Source organism: Panthera pardus, unplaced genomic scaffold (genome assembly GCF_024362965.1).
Source record: "Panthera pardus isolate Hobbes unplaced genomic scaffold, ASM2436296v1 HiC_scaffold_16, whole genome shotgun sequence".
Taxonomy (NCBI): domain Eukaryota; kingdom Metazoa; phylum Chordata; class Mammalia; order Carnivora; family Felidae; genus Panthera; species Panthera pardus.
Genome location: NW_026526721.1, coordinates 42,245,522 through 42,266,826, shown reverse-complemented (window position 1 = coordinate 42,266,826; position 21,305 = coordinate 42,245,522). Strand labels below are relative to the sequence as shown.

The window sequence follows — 21,305 nt, the reverse complement described above, 5'->3', positions numbered from 1 at the left end:
TGTCTTAAAAAAATAATAAAAATTAAAAAAAAATTTTTTGAAAAGAAAGTCACCTTATTTGCATTTGCATGGGTAGTATACTCTTTTTCAATTTAGTTTATGTGTTTCAAATGAAAGAAGAGAGATCACAACCAACACAACAGAAATACCAACAATGATAAGAGAATATTATGAGCAATTATATGCCAACAAATTGGGCAATCTGGAAAAAATAAACAAATTCCTAGAAATATATAAACTACCAAAACTGAAACAGGAATAGAAAATTTGAACAGACCCATAACCAGTAAAGAAATTGAATCAGTAATCAAAAATCCCCCAACAAACAAGAGTCCAGGGCCAGGTGGCTTCCCATGGGAATTCTACCACTCATTTAATAGGTATTAAAGTCAATACCTATTCTTTTGAAGTTGTTCCCAAAAATTGAAATGGAAGGAAAACTTCCAAACTCATTCTATGAAGCCAGCATTACCTTGATTCCAAAACCAGACAGAGATCCCACTAAAAAGGAGAATTACAGGACAATTTCCCTGAAAAACATGGATGCAAAAATTCTCAACAAGATACTAGCAAACTGGATCCAACAATATGTTAAAAGAATTATTCACTATGGTCAGTAGGATTTATTCCTGGGATTCAGGACTGGTTCAATATCTGTAAATCAATCAATGTGATACATCACATTAATAAAAGAAAGGATAAGAACCACATAGTACTCTCAATAGATTCTGAAAAAGCATTTGACAAAATACAGCATACTTTCTTGATAAAAACCCTCAAAGTAGGGATAGAGGGATCATACCTCAAGATCATAAAGGCCATATATGAAAGACCCACCACTAATATCCTCAATGGGAAAAAACTGAGAGCTTTCCTCCCAACATGACAAGGATGTCCACTCTCACCAATGTTATTCAACACAGTGTTGGCAATCAGTCAACAGAAAGAAATAAAAGGCATCCAAATCACAAGGAGGAAGTCAAACTTTCACTCTTTGCAGATGACATGATACTTTGTGTGGAAAACCCAAAAGACTCCACCAAAAATGCTAGAACTGATACATGAATTGAACAAAGTTGCAGGATATAAAATCAATGTACAGAAATTGATTTTATTTCTATACACCAATAATGAAGCAGCAGAAAGAGAAATTAAGGAATCGATCCCATTTACAATTGCACCAAAAAACATAAAATACCTAGGAATAAACCTAACCAAAAGGTGAAAAATCTATACACTGAAAACTATAGAGAGTTTATGAAAGAAACTGAAGACACAAAGAAGTGAAAAAAACATTCCATGCTCATGGATTGGAAGAACAGATATTGTTAAAATGTCAATATTACCCAAAACAATCTACACATTCAATGCAATCCCTATCAAAATAATACCAGCATTTTTCACACAGCTAGAACAAACAATCCTAAAATTTGTATGGAATCAGAAAAGACCCCGAATAGCCAAAGCAATCCTGAAAAAGAAAACCAAAGCTGGAAGCATCACAATCCCGGACTTCAAGCTGTATTACAAAGCTGTAATCAAGACAGTATGGTACTGGCATAAGAACAGACACATAGATCAATGGAACAGAACAGAGAACCCAGAAATGGATCCACAAACGTATGGCCAACTAATCTTTGACAAAGAAGTAAAGAATATTGAATGGAAAAACACAATCTCTTCAGCAAGTGGTGCTGGGAAAAATGGACAGCAACATGCAGAGGAAAGAACCTGAACCACGTTCTTACATCATACACAAAAATAAACTCAAAACAGATGAAAGACCTAAACATATGACAGGAAGCCATCAAAATCCTAGAGGAGAAAACAGGCAACAACCTCTTTGACCTCAGCCACAGCAACTTCTTAGTAGACAGTCTCCAGAGGCAAGGGAAACAAAAGCAAAAATGAACTATTGAGACCTCATTAAGATAAAAAGCCTCTGCACAGTGAAGGAAACAATCAGCAAAACTGACCATAAGAGGCTCTTAAATACAGAGAACAAACTGAGGGTTGCTGGAAGGGTGTTGGGTGGGGAAAGGGCTAAAGGGGTAAAGCGCATTAAGGAGAACACTTGTTGGCATGTGCACTAGATGTTATATGTAAGTGATGATTCACTAAATTCTATTCTTGAAATTATTATATGTTAATGTAATATAATATAAAGGGCTAAAGGGGTAAGGCGCATTAAGGAGAACACTTGTTGGGATGAGCACTAGATGCTATATGTAAGTGATGAATCACTAAATTCTATTCTTGAAATTATTATATGTTAACTAACATAGATTTAAATTTTAAAAAATTAGTTTACATGTTTATTTTGGGAGGCATTAAAGGATTTGCTAAGGCAGCTTATGGACAGGCTAAAAGCTCTTGTCTAAAAGCTTGAAATCACTAGAAAACAACCTAAGACAAAAGTTTGTTACGGAGGGGATGCAATCCCAAGGAAGTCAGAGTGAGAGAAAAAAGGAAGTAAATCATGCAAAGGGAGAGCACAAATGTAAAAGGGTTTGCAATCAAGCTGGCTACAGCACTGGTCAGTCTCTCAGGATATGTCCACAGTCTGAAAATACTGAGCCTTGGAAGAAACTATGGGGTTTAACAATATAGGGAGGAAGAACAATGAATCTGCTGGCATCTTCCTGCCTCCTGCCTCTCCCTGGTTAAAGTCCCTCTCAATAGCTGCTAACTCCCACACACTTCAGGTCTGTGCTACCTGGCCCTAGCCAGAGAGTCCCAAGGCCAGTTACAGCAACCACTTAAGTGTGGTGATTTCTGCTGGTCAGCTGGCCGCTATCTGGAGGCTCCTCAGTTTGTGGCAGTAGTAACATCAGCAGCAGATACCTGCAGGAATAGCATGAATCTTTTCTAGGGTTTCTCCAGTCTGGAAACAATTCAGGTGTCTCCAGCCCTGACGTGAGGAATGACAGTAAAGGTGAAGCCAAACATATCTGTGGTGGAGCGGAAAATGGGGCCAAGGCAGCTCCCCAAAGTCACACTTTGTCCCCATCAGATACTAAGAGACTCAAAGGAAAAAAACATGTCTCTAATTATTTTTCATTCCACTTCTCCCTTTTTCTGGTTTAAATGTTTTACATTCCATTTTCATTATTTTATTAGTAAACCTAAAGATTTTAACATGCATATGTAAAAAAAAAAATCTACATTAAGTCAACCTTTACCATTTTTCCTAAAAGATATAAGAATCTTTTAATTCTCCTTCTCAAACTAGATGCTATTATTACTGTGTATTTGGGTTTTATTTGGGCTTACCTTTTTTAACTGCACAAATTATTATCATTGTCTTCTACAGTCAATGGCAGATTCTTCCCATATATTTCCCCTCATCTTTGTTCTTCATTTTTTCTTGTATGTTTTATCATCCATCTACAATGGCTTTCCTTCTTCCTGAAGCACATCCTTCAGAATCATTGGTAACAAACTTATACTGTCTCTCTCTTTGTCTAAAAACCATGTCCATTTTACTTTTGCTCTTCAAAGATATTTTGGTGAATATGTTTCTGGATTTGCAGTCATCTTTTCTTAGGACATTGAAAATAGCATTCCTCTGAATGCTAGTTTCCATTGTTACTCTCAAAGGTCAATCTTCAGGTGGTTGTCTTTTGAAGGTAAAATGTCCACTTGACTGCTATTAAGATCTTCTCTTTATTTTCAGTGTTCTACAACTTGACTATAATGGTCTACACTGGCTTAGTTGTGCTTACACAAATTCAGAGAGTTCTTCTGCTCTCATCATCAAAGTTGAAGACAGATGGTTTTCCTTTCAGTCCCTTGGAGAGGACAATTTCTTCCTAGTTTACCTTACATGGAGGGTATACCATTTTGGAATCTCAGCTTTATGTAAGTTAACCTCCTAGTAGATGCTCTCTTGGGGAGGCTCAGTCTTCTATTCTTACATTTTCAGGAAGTAATGAAAAGCAACATGCAAATTTTTCAGGTTAAGCAAATGCTCTCAAGTGAAAAGCTAGCTTCAATGCTTAGTTGATCTCCTAGGTTCCCATTATCTCTTAGATTTTGGTCACTGAGTATTTAGAGATCATTGACTGTGTTTTTCTTTAATATTATATCTTACATTTCTTAGTTGTTTTCAGTGGGAGGCTTCGTTAGGAGATCTAGTTTGTCATTCTGCAAGAACCGAAGTCTTAGTTACTTCTATATCCTTCACATCTCCACACCTTCACATCCAATGCCTTTCACGTGTAGTATGTGCTCACTAAATGCAGCTAACTTGATTTGAAACATGACATTATAATAAAGAATGAATTGCTAAAACTGAAAATCAGGTCAGTTTTTCATTAAATTATAGCTTTTGTCAAGATTCTCAACATAGCATTTTAAAATACCTCTTAGTTCAAATATAGCTTTATGTTGTATTACTGTTTGGTGTAGATGTAGATTTTATTTTAAAAATCTTAGATTGGTTAAACTTTTTTAAAATATGTAATATATAAGACATCACAACCCAAGTCTCATATATATATATATATATATATACATATATATAATACTATATATTATATATATGTACATATGTGTATATATATGTATATGTATATAATATGTGGGTGTATACATATATATATATATATATAAATATATATATATATAATACTAAGACTTCCTACATTGAAGCAGAATTAACTTCAAGCTTAAATTGTCAAAAATAAACCAACTCTTGGTAATTTTTCATCTAAGCAGGAAAGGAAGTGAATTTAACAAATACTTGCAAAAGTCATTGAAGCTTTACATCTGTATATGGTAGCCTTCGTCCATGGAAAGAAACTGAAGCTGATAGTTTCATTTATTAATTTATTTTGGTGCAACTAACTTGAAAAGAAAAAAAAGAAAACAATTCTGCCTATTTTCATTTCTGTTCATTATTCCTTAGAGCCATAAGCCCTAATTATGATTGTCTGAGGAATTAGATTTTCCTCTCAACACAAATATTGAAATAATAATATTGTCCATGTATTACAAGTGCTATGAAAGCTAATGATAAGGTTCTCCCAGATATCTGAAAGCAATGTAACAAATTCACAAAAGAACAAAATGGTAACAACAAATATGTTAAAACATGGTTGATGACAGATTAAAATACACTTGAGAATACACCCACATCAAGATCCTGGTTTACTAAGTACCTGTTACGGAATGGGCGTGGTGCTAGCAGCTGCACACACCAGTGAGAACTTGCGCTATTCTCAAGAAGCTGTCTAATGGAGGATTCTGGTAACATCAGGAGACCTCAAAACAGAGTCAAGTGCACATTCGTGAAAACCTGAGTTCAGAGCACAGCTCTCTGCCACTTACCTAGGACAATTTAGGTTAACTTCTCTTTGTCTTGGTTTCATCTTTAAAATGGGGATAACAGTGCCCAACTAATGTGACTGCAGGGTTAAATTAAGATCATGCACACCAGAGATAGTCACACTGTGTTCCTCAGAGCCCTAGGATTTCATAAACGTATTTATACAGAAATTTTGATTTATGCAATGTGATTAACACAGTCCTTGGCACATACTAGGTATTCCAAAATGTTTTTATTACTAACAAAATAAATAAAAAGTGCACCTAATTCAGGGAGTTCTGGAAGGCTTTCTAAGAAAGTTGATTCCTGAGTGAAAATCTGATGAAAAAGCAAGCAGGGCAAGAGGTAGAGAAAAGTGGTATCTGTAGGGTGTGTAAAAGGCCTGGAGGCCTAAAAGGAAGCAGGAAGCAGAATAAAAGCAATTCAGTAAAGAAAGGAGTCTTTCTCACCTTTTCTACCACCAAAGGCTAACTTAGATGGCAAAGGTATTACTGACAGCAAAGAGAATTCCATGGAAGGATACAGCCCTCAGCCAGAAAGTTGATGAAGCCACTCTACCAAGCTAGGTCATTCTTAGTATGTTAATGCCTTCCTATTTAGAGTAGAATTCTTTGCTCTTTTTCCACCAAGACCAGGACATAACAAAGGTTGTGTTGACAAAAACAAAAACAACAACAAAAAAACAATGGCATAATCCATCACTGTGCTAACAGGTGGGTGCAGCTGGACCAAAAGAGAACTACACTAATTTCCTTAATCATCCTAAAATATGAGCTTTTTAATCATTCAAAGCTGTGAGCCTTTTGGCCCAGAATAAAGGCCAGTGCTGATCTAAAGAAATTCATTGTATAAATGCACATTTAGTTGCAGCCATCATTATAGGTTTTGCTTTTAAAAGCTTATTTTAGCATTGCTTCTGCATTCCAAATTCAAGCACTGTAGCTAACCTAATTTGGGCTTTGAGCATCAGCATGAAGACATCTGTACTTCTTACTAAACCATTATCATTAGTCCTACTTAGATGAAAAGCTACTTTACTTGGAACACTGCCTGTAGTTCATTGCCCTTGATGTAAGAACAGGAAGATTCTTCTCCACTTCAAACTCCTAGAATATCAGTTTGCATTCAGATTCCTAATCAAATCACCTTCCCTATCATAAGTATGTAAAATATTTATAGCCTACCTACTAATGAGGATAATTTAGGATTAAAATGCTCTCTTCAAAATGGTACCCAAATTCAACATTTCTCTTCCATTTTTTTACAATACTAAAAATTCTATATTCAAAACTGATGTAACAGCCAAAATAAGAATACTGTCAAAAGAACACAAAAAGAGTGAAAATAAAAATATTCCTTATAACACATGATTCCATAAACCTTCAGGTCATTATTATATTTATTATAAAAATAATAAAATAACCTTACAAAATGATCTCTTTGGTTGTGATTTCTTACATTAAAAAATATAGCAAGCTTCAATAATGGAGGTTTAACCACAATTCGAAAACACACAGCATGTTTTCTCCTAAATACATATTCATACCAATGACTAGTACAACTGGATTCACAATTCTCATAAAAGTTTTTGAAATCTATTTCAACAGGGAGTGCCCTCAAAGGAAGATATAAATTAAAAAAAAAAAAATAAGGAAGATATAAATTAGTCTTCAAACTGGGATATGTATGCCCTAGGGATATATAACAACTTTCTAAGGGATAAGGAAGCTTGGACAGTTTTAAAGGAAATCGATTTTCAGGGGCACTTGGGAGGCTCGGTCTGTTAAGCAGTTAAGCGTCTGACTCTTGATTTCAGCTCAGGTCATGATCTCACAATTGTCAGGTTGAACCCTGCCTCAGGCTCTGTGCTGACAGTGTGTGGAGCCCGCTTAGCACTCTCTCTCCCTTTCTCTGCCCACCCACCCCCCTAACTAGTGCACTCACTCTCTCAAAATAAAAAAATAAACATAGAAGAAGAAGAAGAAGAAGAAGAAGAAGAAGAAGAAGAAGAAGAAGAAAAAGGAGGAGGAGGAGGAGGAGAACAGGGAAGAAGGAAAAAGGAAGAAGGAAGAAGAAGAATCAATTTCAGATCATCAACTTTCTAAAGCAGAACACCAGGGCATCTCTTTTCACAACGACCCTTCACCAACCTCATAACTGAGGAGCATGCTTCCCACCCATCCAGAATCTTATTACTGCAAATTGTGCCAGGGTGTAAAAACTTCCAAAGCACCAAAGGCAGTTAAACACATGGGTACCCTGGCTGAGAAAGTAAATGAGTTAAACAACTAGGCGATGTAGCCTTTTGTAATTGAGATGGTTTGTAATCCTTTGCCTTCAACAATATCAAAAGCAGAACGAAGAGTGCTCGCCTAACAGATCATTAAAACAATGCTTGATTAAAAATATCTGTGTGATCTGGGGTCATAACTCAAGAGTTTAAAGAGCTTAGTGAAATTACTGTAACACAATTTCCACCATTTCCATCATCTTATCTCTATGAACAAAGGCATTTACATTTATAAAAATAAAAACATCAAACAAAAACCAGACGTAACTGTTGCTAAACCCTGTCTTCTCAAGCTGTAAGTAATATTTATCTAGGGAAATCTGAAATAATTTTTTGAAACAGTCTCATCATCTAATTAAGAAAAGAATTTTTGATGAATGTTGACTCATTACTTTTAATATTTATAAAAATGTACATTTAAATACATTTCATCATTTTTGTACTAATAGTAACAAGTTACTTCCAAAGAACTTTTCAAAATCTTTTAGAACTGCATTGTCTAACACCATCCCCGTTTGCCACATGTGACTATAACCCCTTAGAAGGTGGTAGCTAGTCCAAACTGAAATGTGCTTTAAAATATCCACTTTAAAGACATTCTAAGAAAATTAGAATGCAAAATACTTCATTAATAACTTTTATTTTGATTACATGCTGAAATAATATTTTGGATGTACTGGGCTACAATGTACTACTAAAAGTAATCTCAACTGTGTTTTTCTACCTTTTTTAAATGAGTACCTAAAAATGTAAAATTTTATGTACACTTCATATTATATTTCTACTGGACAGAACTTATAACCAATGATACAAAAAATGGTTTTAAATGTGTATATTTTTGTTGCTTAAAAGTATGACAAGGTATCAATACAAGATTCTTAAGTATGAAAGTAACAATAAAAAATGTTTGTTATTGGCTTATCAGGATTCATGTTATCTGACAGATTTGTGTTTATAAAATGCTGCAGTTGTGTTCAAAATTATCTGCTAGTATTTAGCTAGAAAAAAAAAATGCTATTACATTGATTCCCTCAGCTAAAACTTCCATTCTTCTATATACTGTCCTGATTTTCAGGCTTCCAAAGTCTGCAAACTCAATCTTACATTTCTCCCCATGTACTTTAAGTATTTTGTAATACATGGCTATTTCAGAGTTGTCAATTACTGAAAGAAAAGCACACTACCTGGATAAGCGCACTGCAGCAGAGCTATTGATTTGCCTCCAGGAGCTGCACACAGATCCAGAACCTTCTCCCCATCTCTTAACTCCAGAGCCAACACTGGGAGAAGAGAGGCGGCATTCAGGAGATAGTATTTTTTTAGATTTCCAATTTGGTGTCTTTCTGAAGGCATTCTGTCTGGAGTTCTACTAAGGTAACACTTCATTGATTTGGGATAGTAGGGTAAAGATCCTTGAAGGAGTGTGTGATAGCCCTTTAAACGTAAATCTTTTTCCAGTTCAAAAGAATAATTGAATCGGTTAAGAAGGACAGCATATTGCCAGCATGATGGTGTTATTAGTATATCCCTAGAAATAGAAAAACAAACAAACATTAGTATTACAGACACCGATATAATTTTGTAAGTAATTGAGTGAATGGGGTCTTAGTCTACACTTACCTGTGTTTTTTTTCAGAGTCAGGGTTATTACCATCAACTTTGCCCTTTTGCGTCAGACTATATGGCTCAGTCTACTGGTGTTATGACATCCTGCCTTTATTTAAAACTTTGGCATTTTATTCATCATAGGTTTTCTTTCTTTTGCATCAATTGTGCCCATTAAGGAATCATTTATTTTGATTATTGGGTTTTAGGGGCCCCTTAATATCTGCATCAGAAAGGAATGCCTCCTATGCCTCAGCCTAGTCCCTTCCTGCAGAACATCTTGCCAAAAACACGTCTGTTTTTACATACCTCTGAACACATCAAAATAGATGTCAGTCTATCACTCTGCACAAGGAAGGGTTTTTCATAAAGACAAAATTTAAAACCTGAGACTGCTAATATTGGAAGGAAAAATACTATCATTAAAGAGTGTTTAAAGGAGTGAGTGTTAAAGTCTTCCTCTCATGAAATCAAAGTATGGAAAACTAACTATAGTCAACTCTATCGTAACAGAGTTAATGAGGCGCTCGATGGCTCAGATGATACAAAACCAAGGATGATTTAAAAATCATGCCACCCACCCCCGCCCCCCCCCCCACACCTCCACCAGCAGATTTTACCTTCCTAATTTCTTATTCAGTCCAGTATCTAGATCTCTTAGCAGTCACAAGCTCACATCAACTGACAGATGATACAGCAGGAAATATTTAATTTATTTACAAGCTGACCTTTCTAGCTGAGTTATTTGGGAGCCTCATTAACCATGGTCAATTAAATAAATTCCAGCTGCTACTCACCCTGGAGTTGCCTATGTGAGAAATGGCTGGATTGAAATGTAACACCTGCGACTGGAATTGTGCCACGTGAATTTCAACTGGGGACTAATATGTGAAACTGCTTTCTCCTTCACTGCCTCTTACTATGATGGTGCATCATCATAGGACCCAGTACCTGTTTTAGGAATTCTGGAGGATGACAGCCTCTTTTTTTCTTTTTTTTTTTTTAACATTTTATTTTTTGAGAGAGAGAGAGAGTGTGTGTGTGTGTGAGTGGGGAGGTGCAGAGAGAGGGAGACACAGAATCTGAAGCAGGCACCAGGCTCTGAGCAGAGCCTGACGCGGGGCTCAAACCCACGAACCGCGAGATCATGACCTGAGCTGAAGTCGGACACTTAACCGACTGAGCCACCCAGGCGCCCAGCCTCTTTTTTTAAGAACATGCTTTGCAAACTTTAGCATGCATCCAGTGTCTATAAAAGACTGCTGAGCCCTACCCAAGGGCTTTCTGATTCAGTGGGTCGGAGATGCGACCTGAGAATTTGCATTTCTAGCAAGCTCTCAAGTGAGAATGATGTTGCCAATCTTCGGGGCCATACTTTGGGAACCAATGCATTAAAATGGACCCAAAAGGGAAATCTGTGAACGTCACTGCTGTAACTCTTACTTCAGTACATCCTAATCTTACCCTCCAAACTGGATGAAAATCTACTCACAATTTTGAATCACAGTAACAGAGAAATAAGGGTCAGAAACATAATTCATACAGATTGGAGTGGCTTGGCTGACATGTGTCCATCTCTTTAGCTAACAAAGGTAGGTCACTTTCAACTGGTTAATATCTGACAGAGCAAATCTCTATTCTCTTTTTTTTCTTAAGAATTTCCAAAGTGATTTTAGAATGTTTATTCTTTCAGATGAACTTCAGAAATCAGTGTGTCAGTTAATAATTTATAAAATATCTGCGAACATAGAAACTTTGACTGGGATTATATTAAATGTACTAAATTTGGGAAGAATTAACACCCTTATTGCAGTTAGTCTCCACACTGAACTATATGTTTATGCATTTATTCACATTTTCTTTTAGATCCCTTAGTATAAAGGTTATTAATCTTGCATATTTCTTTTCAACCTTATTGTACATAAAAGGACAGTTAGTTTAGGAATGCTAGTTATTTTCATATATTATACAGTATGTTAAATCTTGAAGGATAAGGAGGAATTAGTTACAGGACAAAATGAGAAAGAAGTTCAAGGGCAAAGGCAATAGCATATGCACAGGCACATTCCCATTTGGGGAATTAAAAGTAGTCTAGGGGCGCCTGGGTATATTAGCTGGTTGAGTGTCCAACTTCAGCTCAGGTGGAGATCTCACAGTGTGTAAGTTCGAGGCCCGCATCAGGCTCACTGTTGTCAGCGCAGAATCTGCTTCGGATCCTCTGTCCCTCTCTTTCTCTGCTCCTTCCCCACTCCCACTCTCTCAAAGATGAATAAACATTAAAAAAAAAAAAGTCTAGTGTGGTTTATGGAAGATTGTATGGGTCAAGTATAAGATGATAAAGTTTTAAAATTTTATCCTGTATGTGATGGGAAGTTATTGAAGGACTTTGGGAAGACAGCCTCACTGGATTTAAAAACACACACTTACGGCAGGATGAGGCAGGAAATCTTCAGAAATTGTCCTCATTCTTTAACAACTAGATAAAACAAGAACTTGCTTAAACAAATTTTCTTGGGAATGCAAGCTGGTCAGCCACTCTGGAACAGTATGGAGGTTCCTTCTAAAAACAGAACTACCCTACGACCCAGCAATTGCACTACTAGGCATTTATCCAAGGGATACAGGTGTGCTGTTTCGAAGGGACACATGTACCCTAATGTTTATAGCATCAATATCAACAATAGCCAAATTATGGAAAGAGCCCAAACGTCCATCGATGGATGAATGGATAAAGAAGACATGGTATATATATGTATATATATATATGTGTGTGTGTGTGTGTGTGTATATATATATATATATAAACACAGATACATACATATATACACATATACATGTGTATATGTATATATATACATACATACATACATACATACATACATACATAGTGGAGTATTATTCAGCAGTCAAAAAGAATGAAATCTTGCCATTTGCAACTACATGGATGGAACTGGAGGGTATTATGCTAAGTGAAATTAGAGCAAGACAAAAATCATATGACTTTACTCATATGAGGACTTTAAGAGAAAACAGATGAACATAATGGAAGGAAAACAAAAATAATATAAAAGCAGGGAGGGGGACAAAACAGAAGAGACTCATAAATATGGAGGACAAACTGAGGGTTACTGGAGGGGTTGTGGGAGAGGGGATGGGCTAAATGGGTAAGGGGCACTAAGGAATCTACTCCTGAAATCAGGTATGTTAATTGATTTGGATGCAAATTTTAAAAAAATAAAAAATAAAACAAGTTTAAAAATAAATAAATATTCTGATTCCTCCTAACATATACCCTGCCCTACTGAACTACTTGAAGTTCCTGGAACATGTTGTCTTTAGCCTTTACTGGTCTCAGGATAAACTGCTCCCTCTGCCTGGAATGACCCTTCCTCTGACCTACAATGACCCACCTGTAGCCTGGTTGACTCCCCTACTCTCTGCTGAGGGGGGTGGTTTAGGATTTCTCTCCCCAGGGAAGCCTTTCTACCCACAACCCAACTAACCTGCTCCACCTCACCCTGATACTAATAATAAAAATACTGATTATATACTTACAACATGCATTTTGCATGCTTACCCCATGTAACTATCACTACCGTGAAGAGGAGCTATGATACCCATTTTAGAACTTAGGCAACTAAAACTTTCAGAAATTCGGCAACTTACCCAAAGCTACATCACTACTAACCAGAAGTACCTGGTTCAAAAATCTGGCTGACATAGTGTGAGATCTGGTACTGTAGCATTAGTGGCATACCACAGGGAGAGACAGAGAATTTGCACCTAACCCTCACTTAGTGTCAGCGCCCTGGCCTGCCATCACTTCTAACACTGGGGAACAGCCTGACGCACACTGCCCTGAGGACCCGACAGGTGACCACTTGATGAAGGGGCTACTCAGGCTGGTGCTTCCTAGCCCTGAGAAAACAAAACTGCCTATTAATGTAGATCTCAGCTCCCCCTGCACCCAGCTACCAGTGGCGTTCCTCCCTCCAGCATGGGCATATGCGTGCGCACACGTGCACGCACACACACACAAACAATTCTCCAGTGCTTGTGATGGCAGGATGATGCCCCTGAGGCTGGCATGCCAATGGCTACTCAAGTCCAAAGCTCTGACTGGATGGGCAAGTAACCCATCAGACAGTGGAGGGGGTGTACATTAGAGGACTCAAGAAGACATTCTCCACTCTCAAGATTCATGAGGAGTCTGAAGCTGTTCCACTTACTGGTCTTCAATGACAGAAATTCAAGTACATCAGCAGCCAGATGAACTGGGACCCACAAGATGAGTGACCTGCAAATGTTTTGCTCGTACCTCCAACTGACACCATTTTGAAAAGAACTATGTACCCTCTGGCACACTTTAAGTTGACATCAAAATCTTCACCACATGTTTAAGAATGTAATTTCCAGCATACTATAAAAATTGACATTTTAAAATATAAATTATACCACTTTTTAAAATGTATCCAATGGAACCTAAATACCAGAGTGATTTTGAAACCCATCATTGTCCATTTAAAAATTCATGGACTGACTCTTCTTAAACAGGTGAAAATTTTACAGCTCCTTTTTCTATTTACATTCTATTTCCCCATATCACTTTATCCTAATACATTTTCGTGCTTGAAATCTTTTATTGCCTTATTGTACTTCTCTGCTACACACACACACACACACACACACACACACACACACACACACACAAAGTGTATATATACTAAATTTGTTTTCCTTGTAGCCTAAATCTCTGTTAAAATGGAAACTTGTTAGAGCTGTCATTACAAAATTGATGAAAATAACCTATTACTGATTTGATAATAATTAAACATAAAAAGAAAAGGTGAGGGGTGCCTGGGTGGCTCAGTTGGTTAAGCATCCGACTCTGGATCTCGATTCAGATCATAGTCTCACAGTTTATGAGCCCTGCATAGGGCTCTGGCACTGACAGCATGGGGCCTGCTTGGAATTCTCTCTTCCTCTTTCTCTGATGCTACCCCACTCATGCTCTCTCTAAATAAATAAACTTAAAAAAAAAATTTTTAAAGAAAGGAAAAGTGATAGGAAATGGATCTCAATGAAATGAGCTTCACCTGCCCCCATACATCCAAAGATGAATATTACCTAGCGCTATACTGAGTCAGGGTTCAAATCAATTTTATTCCTATTTTGTTTTCACAAAGGTTGATAAAAAAACTTCACTTACATAAATGGGTGGGAATTTAATGTTTCCTATAGCAGTATCTCCCCTTTTGACTTGTATTTCTTCCTGAGTAATTTTCCCAAATTATTTAATGACCTATCTTCAAAAATACTTTAAATGATCTGTTAATTGACAACTCAATTGGAGCTCCTTACTTTTGTTAAAAGCAAACCTTGGAAACCACGTGACCTGTCAAAGATTTGTTAGTTATTAGTCATTTACTTTCTAAACCCTTACAATGACATTCCAACAGCCTCTGGCATGTGGAGGTGTTGACACCCTGGAAAAATGCAATGTGCAAGAGTCAGGATGGTTAAAGTGTGTCTTTTTTTTGTAAAGTGGGAGAAAGACAGTAACAGAAAGGCAGGTTTTGAAAGGAGAGTAAATACTCTCTTAGGCACATAAGGAAACTGGTTTTCTGAAAGAGCATACATGAAAACTGAGAATCTAGAAGTTGATTGCTGTAACTTGCCTGTGCCCAAATATCCCTTGAAAAATTATATAATGTATTATTTTATAATTATTTGATTTATACATTGATATTATTTTCATTCAATTTTTTTGTGAGTTCTTCTTACTGTTCTATCCTCCACTCTACCTTCCTACCTAATGATGAGGATGAAAAATCATTTTATCTAGGTATTGCTAAGCAAAATTAGTATAACCCTGCCAATTACAAAATCAATTAAATTTTTATGGTTAAAAAAATTAAAATCCCTTTTATGGGGAGGCTGGGTGGCTCAGTCAGTTAAGCACCAGATTCTTGATTTCAGCTCAGGCGATGATCTCACGGTTCCTAAGATGAGCCCCATTCAGGCTCTGACAGTGCAGAGCCTGCTTGGGATTCTCTCTCCTACTCTCTGCCCCTCCCACCCCCACCCCACATGCACGTATGCTCTCTCTCAAAATAAAGGAATATTTTTAAACATAAAAAAAAAAACCCTTTTGTTTTATTACTATTGGTATCCACTAGAAGGTGGTCATTCAATCATTTTAAAAGTCTGGTTTAGAAATGAATGAATTCATGGATTCATTTAAGAGCACCTAAGTATGCTTGAGACTTTTATTTTTATTCTTCAGAGATTCTAATGATGAACTGACCACCTACTGTTTCTTGCCATTGTTTCCTTAGTATCTCTCATAGAAGGATAATCTATGTCCATATTTGTTATCTACAGTACCTCAGATAGGAAGTCCTGAGTGAAGGTTTGTGTTTCTGGTAAAGACCAGCAAAAGGATGAAAATGCTGCATATCTACTCCCTTGTATCAGGAGATGTGTGCACATACTCCCAGGGCTGGGACTCCAGACCCTTCACAGCAGCACATGCGGTAGAGGAAAAGGCATGGATTTTAAAATCACAGGCCTGAATTGGCCATTAAAATTGGTACTTTCTAACTTCCGAATTTTAAAGGGGCTAAAAGTTATTACTTCACAGGAATTTGCACAAATTAAAGTTGAATATTTGTGTAAAGCCAACATAAGGAACAAAATAAGAAATACAGACACTAGTTCATTTCTGTTTTCCCCAACCATCCCACTCTATTCCCTTCACAGATTCTGGTAATGGAATCTGGTTATATAATACCTTTTCCCCCATATGTGAATTATGTGAACTCTGGATTAATGAGAAGAGTGTCTAAATAAAAAAACATATATATTTTACAGACATGCCAGACTTAACTGAGGCTCTTTTGTTTTGCTTTCTACAAAGCACACACAAAATTTCCAAAGTTCATGTAAAGATTTCCAAGTAATCCTCTCCTCATATATATTTGAAGGCAGAATGAATATACATATATATTTCATTCATTCACCCGTATTTTATATATATACATACATATATATATACACACACACACACACACACACACACACATACATATATACATATATATATATAAAATCCATCTTTGTATCCCAATACTTAGCACAATGCCTGGTTTATTAAACACTAAATTGTGAGTAAGTAGATGAATTGCTCAAGTCTCAAGGTATTGGTTCTTCAAGACCCTCCCTTGTTGGGAGACAACTTAATAAATTATGACAATACAATCTTGAAAGAATTATAATAGCTCTATCAACAAAATGCAATGGAAACACAAAGGCAGAACTAATTTTGTCAAGGGTATATGAGACAGCCTGATGGAGGACCGGGTAATAACAGTAATAGTAATAAAAATAATGCTATCACGTATTGAGGGTTTACAGTTTGTCAAATAATATTCTAAGCACTGTGTATGTATATGAAATCATTTTATCTTCCCAAATAATTATTCGAGATAGATCCTATTTTACACATTAGGATAGTGAGGCAGAGATGTTAAGTAACTCACCTAAGTCATATGCTACAAGATGCAGAGGTAGGATTGAAACCCATACTTTAACCACTGTACAGAGGGAAAAAGGAGAGTGTCATTCCTTGCAGAGGGAATAGCATATCCGATCCCAAAGGGATGAAGGAGCCTGTCTACCAGGAGAATGTATTTAGTACAAACAGAATGCTGCAGACAGCAGGGGAGCAGAGGAGGCGTGTACTCCAGGGGTGGCCCAATGGCACACGATGGCAATGAGAAGCAGCACCACACACAGAGGGTAAAACTAACTCCCAAGGCTCTTTCAAACGTGAGCTGTGTATTACTGGGCAAGTTAAGTAACCTCTATCTGTCTCAGCTTTCCTATCTGTAAAATGTCAATAGTAATAACTACCTCAGAAGGCTGTACAGAGGATTATGTTAGTATTTGAAAAGTGATTAGAATATTGCCTGGAGTATCGTGCCATAAAGCAGCTGCTAACAAGCCAACAGATAAATACTAAAGGTAGGAGACTATGGAAAGAAGCTAATGTAATATGCCAAGTAAGAAATGATGAAGGCCTAACTAAACAGTAATAGAGGGGATAAAAATGAAATCCAAATTAAGAAATTTCTCAGGAAGAAGCAAAAGCTGGGCATTTAAATTCTGATGGAGGCAGGGTAGTGGTGTATGGGAGTACATAGTTTGGGAGCCCCCAAGACCGATTAAAGTCAGTCCAGGTAAGAGACACGTGGTGTAGAGCGCAGGAAAGATCAAAGCGTGAAGGTTTCGGTTGTCCTTTCCAGGGGAATCACGGACGAGGACAACTTTTCCCTGCAACAACATGTGTCAATATGCTGTACTGCCACGTAGGAAGGCTCACCCGAGCCTTGGAGTCTAGATTTTACTGGGGTTCAGTCACACAAACATGATCAATTGGCTAATCGTTAGTCTCCAGCTCCTCTGGAGATCGCAGGTCAGAGGGCGAGCTGATACCATGGCCCACAGCCGCCACCATAAACCACAGTTAGACTTTCCAGTGTGGCCTAGTCCCCTGGGTATACAAAGACACTCTCAGGCGGGACATTCCAAGGGCTTACAGATAACCTCCAAGGAGCTGAGGGCAAATGCCAAACTTATTTTTGATTCAGGTTCATTCTGTACCTTGAAGGTGTGGAGGAGGAGAAGAAACATATTAATGGTGACACCTTCAGTTGAGATAAGATATGCAAGCAGCAAATGACAACACAGATTTGGAAGGGAAAAATAACACGCTTTTGAGATTGCCTAGTATGAAACCAAGTGAAGTCACCAGAATATACTGAGGACTACGGAACAAAGTTTGTGGAGGACCGCAAAGCTTGAGATGGCAGCATATTGAGGGAAGTTTAAAGTCCTACCATGAATGGGCTTACCTGAAGGGTAACATGTAGGCAACAAACAGAGCAAAACTTGAACACACTGTAAACAACTTTAAAGGATTCTCAAAGGGTGACTTGTTTAAAAAAAAAAAAAAAAAGCTATTACAAAACAATAAAATTTAAATAAATATTAAATCTTCCCCACTATCTAAATCTGTTAGATAAGAAAGGAAACAAAAAATGTTGAGTAAATTTCTAGGCAGAGGACAAAAATGCACTCACCTTTCCCTGGAAGTAAACAGACTCTGCAAGCATGATACCATGTCTTCCAAATAAAAGTTAAAGAAACCAAAAATATTTGTTTTTATTTCCCCATGCCATCTTCCATGCTCAGAGCATTTTCTAAACTCAGCCTTTATTTTGCCCATGGCAAATTTAGCACATTTATGCAAAACTTAAATTACCATGAAAACCCAATAAAAAGACAGATGAAGCAGAAGGCACAGCTAATTAGATGGATTTGAGGTTCATTGCTCATTTTGTTTAGGGTCAAACAATAATTTATAAATCTGTCTGAGCACATTAAATAGAAAAATAACTCATTACAGGGTAGGAGGAGCCAGACTACTATAGTCTGAAAACAATATACCTTTCAAAATCTTTTTTTTTTAAATCATCCATATATGCCTAATTACACCCCAGGTGTGCAAATAGGGATTAGCAGCGGGAGTTCTTGAACCAGAAAGACTGGACACAAATCCCTGCTCTGGTTTTATCAGGTGGGAAACGGGAAACCTCAGAGCTTTGTTCTAAGGATCACACAGAATCAATATCATCTGGTACATAGTAAACATACAGTAGGTGTGTGGTTATTTGGATATAGTACGTTAAGTAACTTTGCACACCAAAAACATAATGAATTTATTGCACTTCACTCTCGTTCTTTCCTCTTTCTCTGTGCCAGAAGACACCCATTTAAAATCTACTTTTGAAATAAAAACCACAATTATCAACGACTTTTTCATATTCTAGCATTTACAAGTTTCTAAAACAGCGTAATCTGTCCTAAAATGGTCTCAGAACAGCCTCAGACTTTACCATCAGTCACTGTGTAATCTGTTTTAAAAAACGCTTAAAGCTATCGTTTGTGAATGAGAAATTGTTACTGAGTTGATCCAACAAGAGATTAAGACAACAATGCAACCAAATTCCATTGTTTACAGCCACAGAACTTCTTCTTTTCCCTGAGCAAAACGTGTTGGGCTTTTGCCCCTGGCTTCAGAACTAGCGGATCTTCTTTCAGGCTAAACTGCCTGGTTCCTTTTGCTGAGGTAACTCCTGTGAAGTCCCAAGGCCTGGCTTCTCCTCAGGCCTTTGCTGGCACCCTCAGGCTCTGTTAAATAAGACAAGGTACTCCTGCCTATTTCTATCAGGATATTTGCAGAATTAGTAATTTATAAACTATGAACACCAGACTGCAAGCAAATTAGACACGGGGACTGTCTTGCGCTTTGTACACCACAGAGCACGGGATATACTATATAAGAACTCAATGTAAAGAAGCCATGGAGTAACACTCTGACCAAAGGTAAAACTCACTAAACACACAAATCAAACTTCTATCCATGAAATGTTTATTTTCCATAATACATTTAAAGAATCTGTGTATGTGTGTGTGTGCACGTGTGTTCAAAACATAGCCAGACATGGACACGGGGAAGACATAGGATTATCAAATAAAGTCACTCTAGCTAAGACAGAGCAGTGCTAGCTGTAAATAGGTTGTTTCTTCTGAATTCAGAAGCCAGACAAAAGTTTTCAGATTTTTCTGCTACAGAATTAATTTTGTCAAACTGGTGGGCATTCTTGTTTCAAAGATCAAAACAGTTGCTCAAGCAAGGGCATAACAATTTTTTTCTTACTATCACTACAAAGTTTTCTTTCTCCCCTTTCCATTTTCCTACGATTCCATCTATCTCTTCCTAGTTCTTTCCTTCTCTAGCCCCTGTAGGAAAAAGAAAGCCAGGTTTAGATTCTTTCACCCCTTATCCTCACAGCACCCCCCCCCAAAAGGGTTTATTTGTGTTCTATCATAGGCATCAAGAGATATATTACACTAACCTTATTGTATTCCAGGCATCTCCAAGTTCTTTGGAATACTGTTTTTCAAAATGATCCAATACAACTTTGCAAATTTGTTTTGCAAGCTTCCTCTCTGATTTTGTTTTCAGCTATAACAAGAAAACGTTGCTGACACAATCTAATATTACAAATTTATTCAACTTCAAATTAACACAGTTATTTTCTTAAGAACATGTTTTAAAATAATTACTAGTTCTTGCAAGGGAGCAGTACCTCAAATGCAACAAAACTGTATTATGACATGCTATTTATGAAAAAGGAGGGTGTCTTCAAATAATTATTGCTCAAATGGAAAACAAAGGTTAAAGAATTAGTGGCATTAACAAAAGCTGTGTTAAAGGAACAAAATTAACTTAAATAAGCCAATCTAGGTGTTAACATTAGGGGAAACTGGGTGAAAAGCATATGGAAGTCTGTATTATCTTTGCAACTTTTGTAAAGTGTTCTAAAACAAAACAGCTTATTTCGGGGGGAAAAAAAAAGTCACTCGATTCCTGTGGAAACTTCCTTGCAATTGGATTTCACTTACTCATCCAAACTTAATCGAGGGCTTGGTACGTAACATCGTTCTAAGCTCTCAGGACAGAACAGTGATAGTCTCAGCCCTTGAGGAGCTTGCATTGTGTTCAAAGCTGAGGGGTGTAGGTCATAAAGTTTGAAGACTGGATTGCAGACAAGTTACTTGGGGTGCAGGGGAGTCTTGGGAGAAAACGACTGAGAACGCTCACGAGAAGGCATCAGAGCATTCAGCATCATTATAGGGCTTTGGACAGTGAAGCCAGAGAAACCAACAGCTCGCGAAGTCCCCCCATCCCGACCCCCACCCTCGCCGAGGCGCCCAGCTGGGTCCCAGCCCTCACCCGGGTCAACATTATCCCGCTGGGAGATGCCAAACAAGAGGTCTAACCATCCAGCATCCAAAACCTCCAGGAAACCAAAAGCACAGCCTCACGCGCGAGCTTCACCCGCATTCGCTTCCAACCCTCACTTTTCCGGTTCAACTTCCCGCGAGATACTGCTTTGCCTGCGTTATAGAAATCTCGCCAAAAAGATCCCGCGAGAGGCACGCGCGAAGTTC

General features: G+C 37.4%; 1 protein-coding gene across 2 annotated transcripts in view; it reads right to left on the bottom strand.

Annotated features, from left to right (window-relative positions):
- Positions 1-21,305, bottom strand: part of NSUN3 (NOP2/Sun RNA methyltransferase 3) — a 59,583-nt gene extending 38,278 nt beyond the window's left edge. Inside the window, exons 1-3 of one of the 2 annotated variants that reach the window (XM_053903240.1) lie at positions 21,135-21,305; positions 20,207-20,316; positions 8,804-9,147 (exon numbers count right to left, since the gene is read on the bottom strand). In XM_053903240.1, coding sequence (XP_053759215.1) covers positions 8,804-9,147; positions 20,207-20,316; positions 21,135-21,137 — 457 coding nt within the window. In that variant the 5' untranslated portion in view covers positions 21,138-21,305. Of the gene's footprint in view, positions 1-8,803; positions 9,148-20,206; positions 20,317-21,087 lie in introns of both variants that reach the window. The other variant, XM_019429968.2, reaches the window with a different exon arrangement.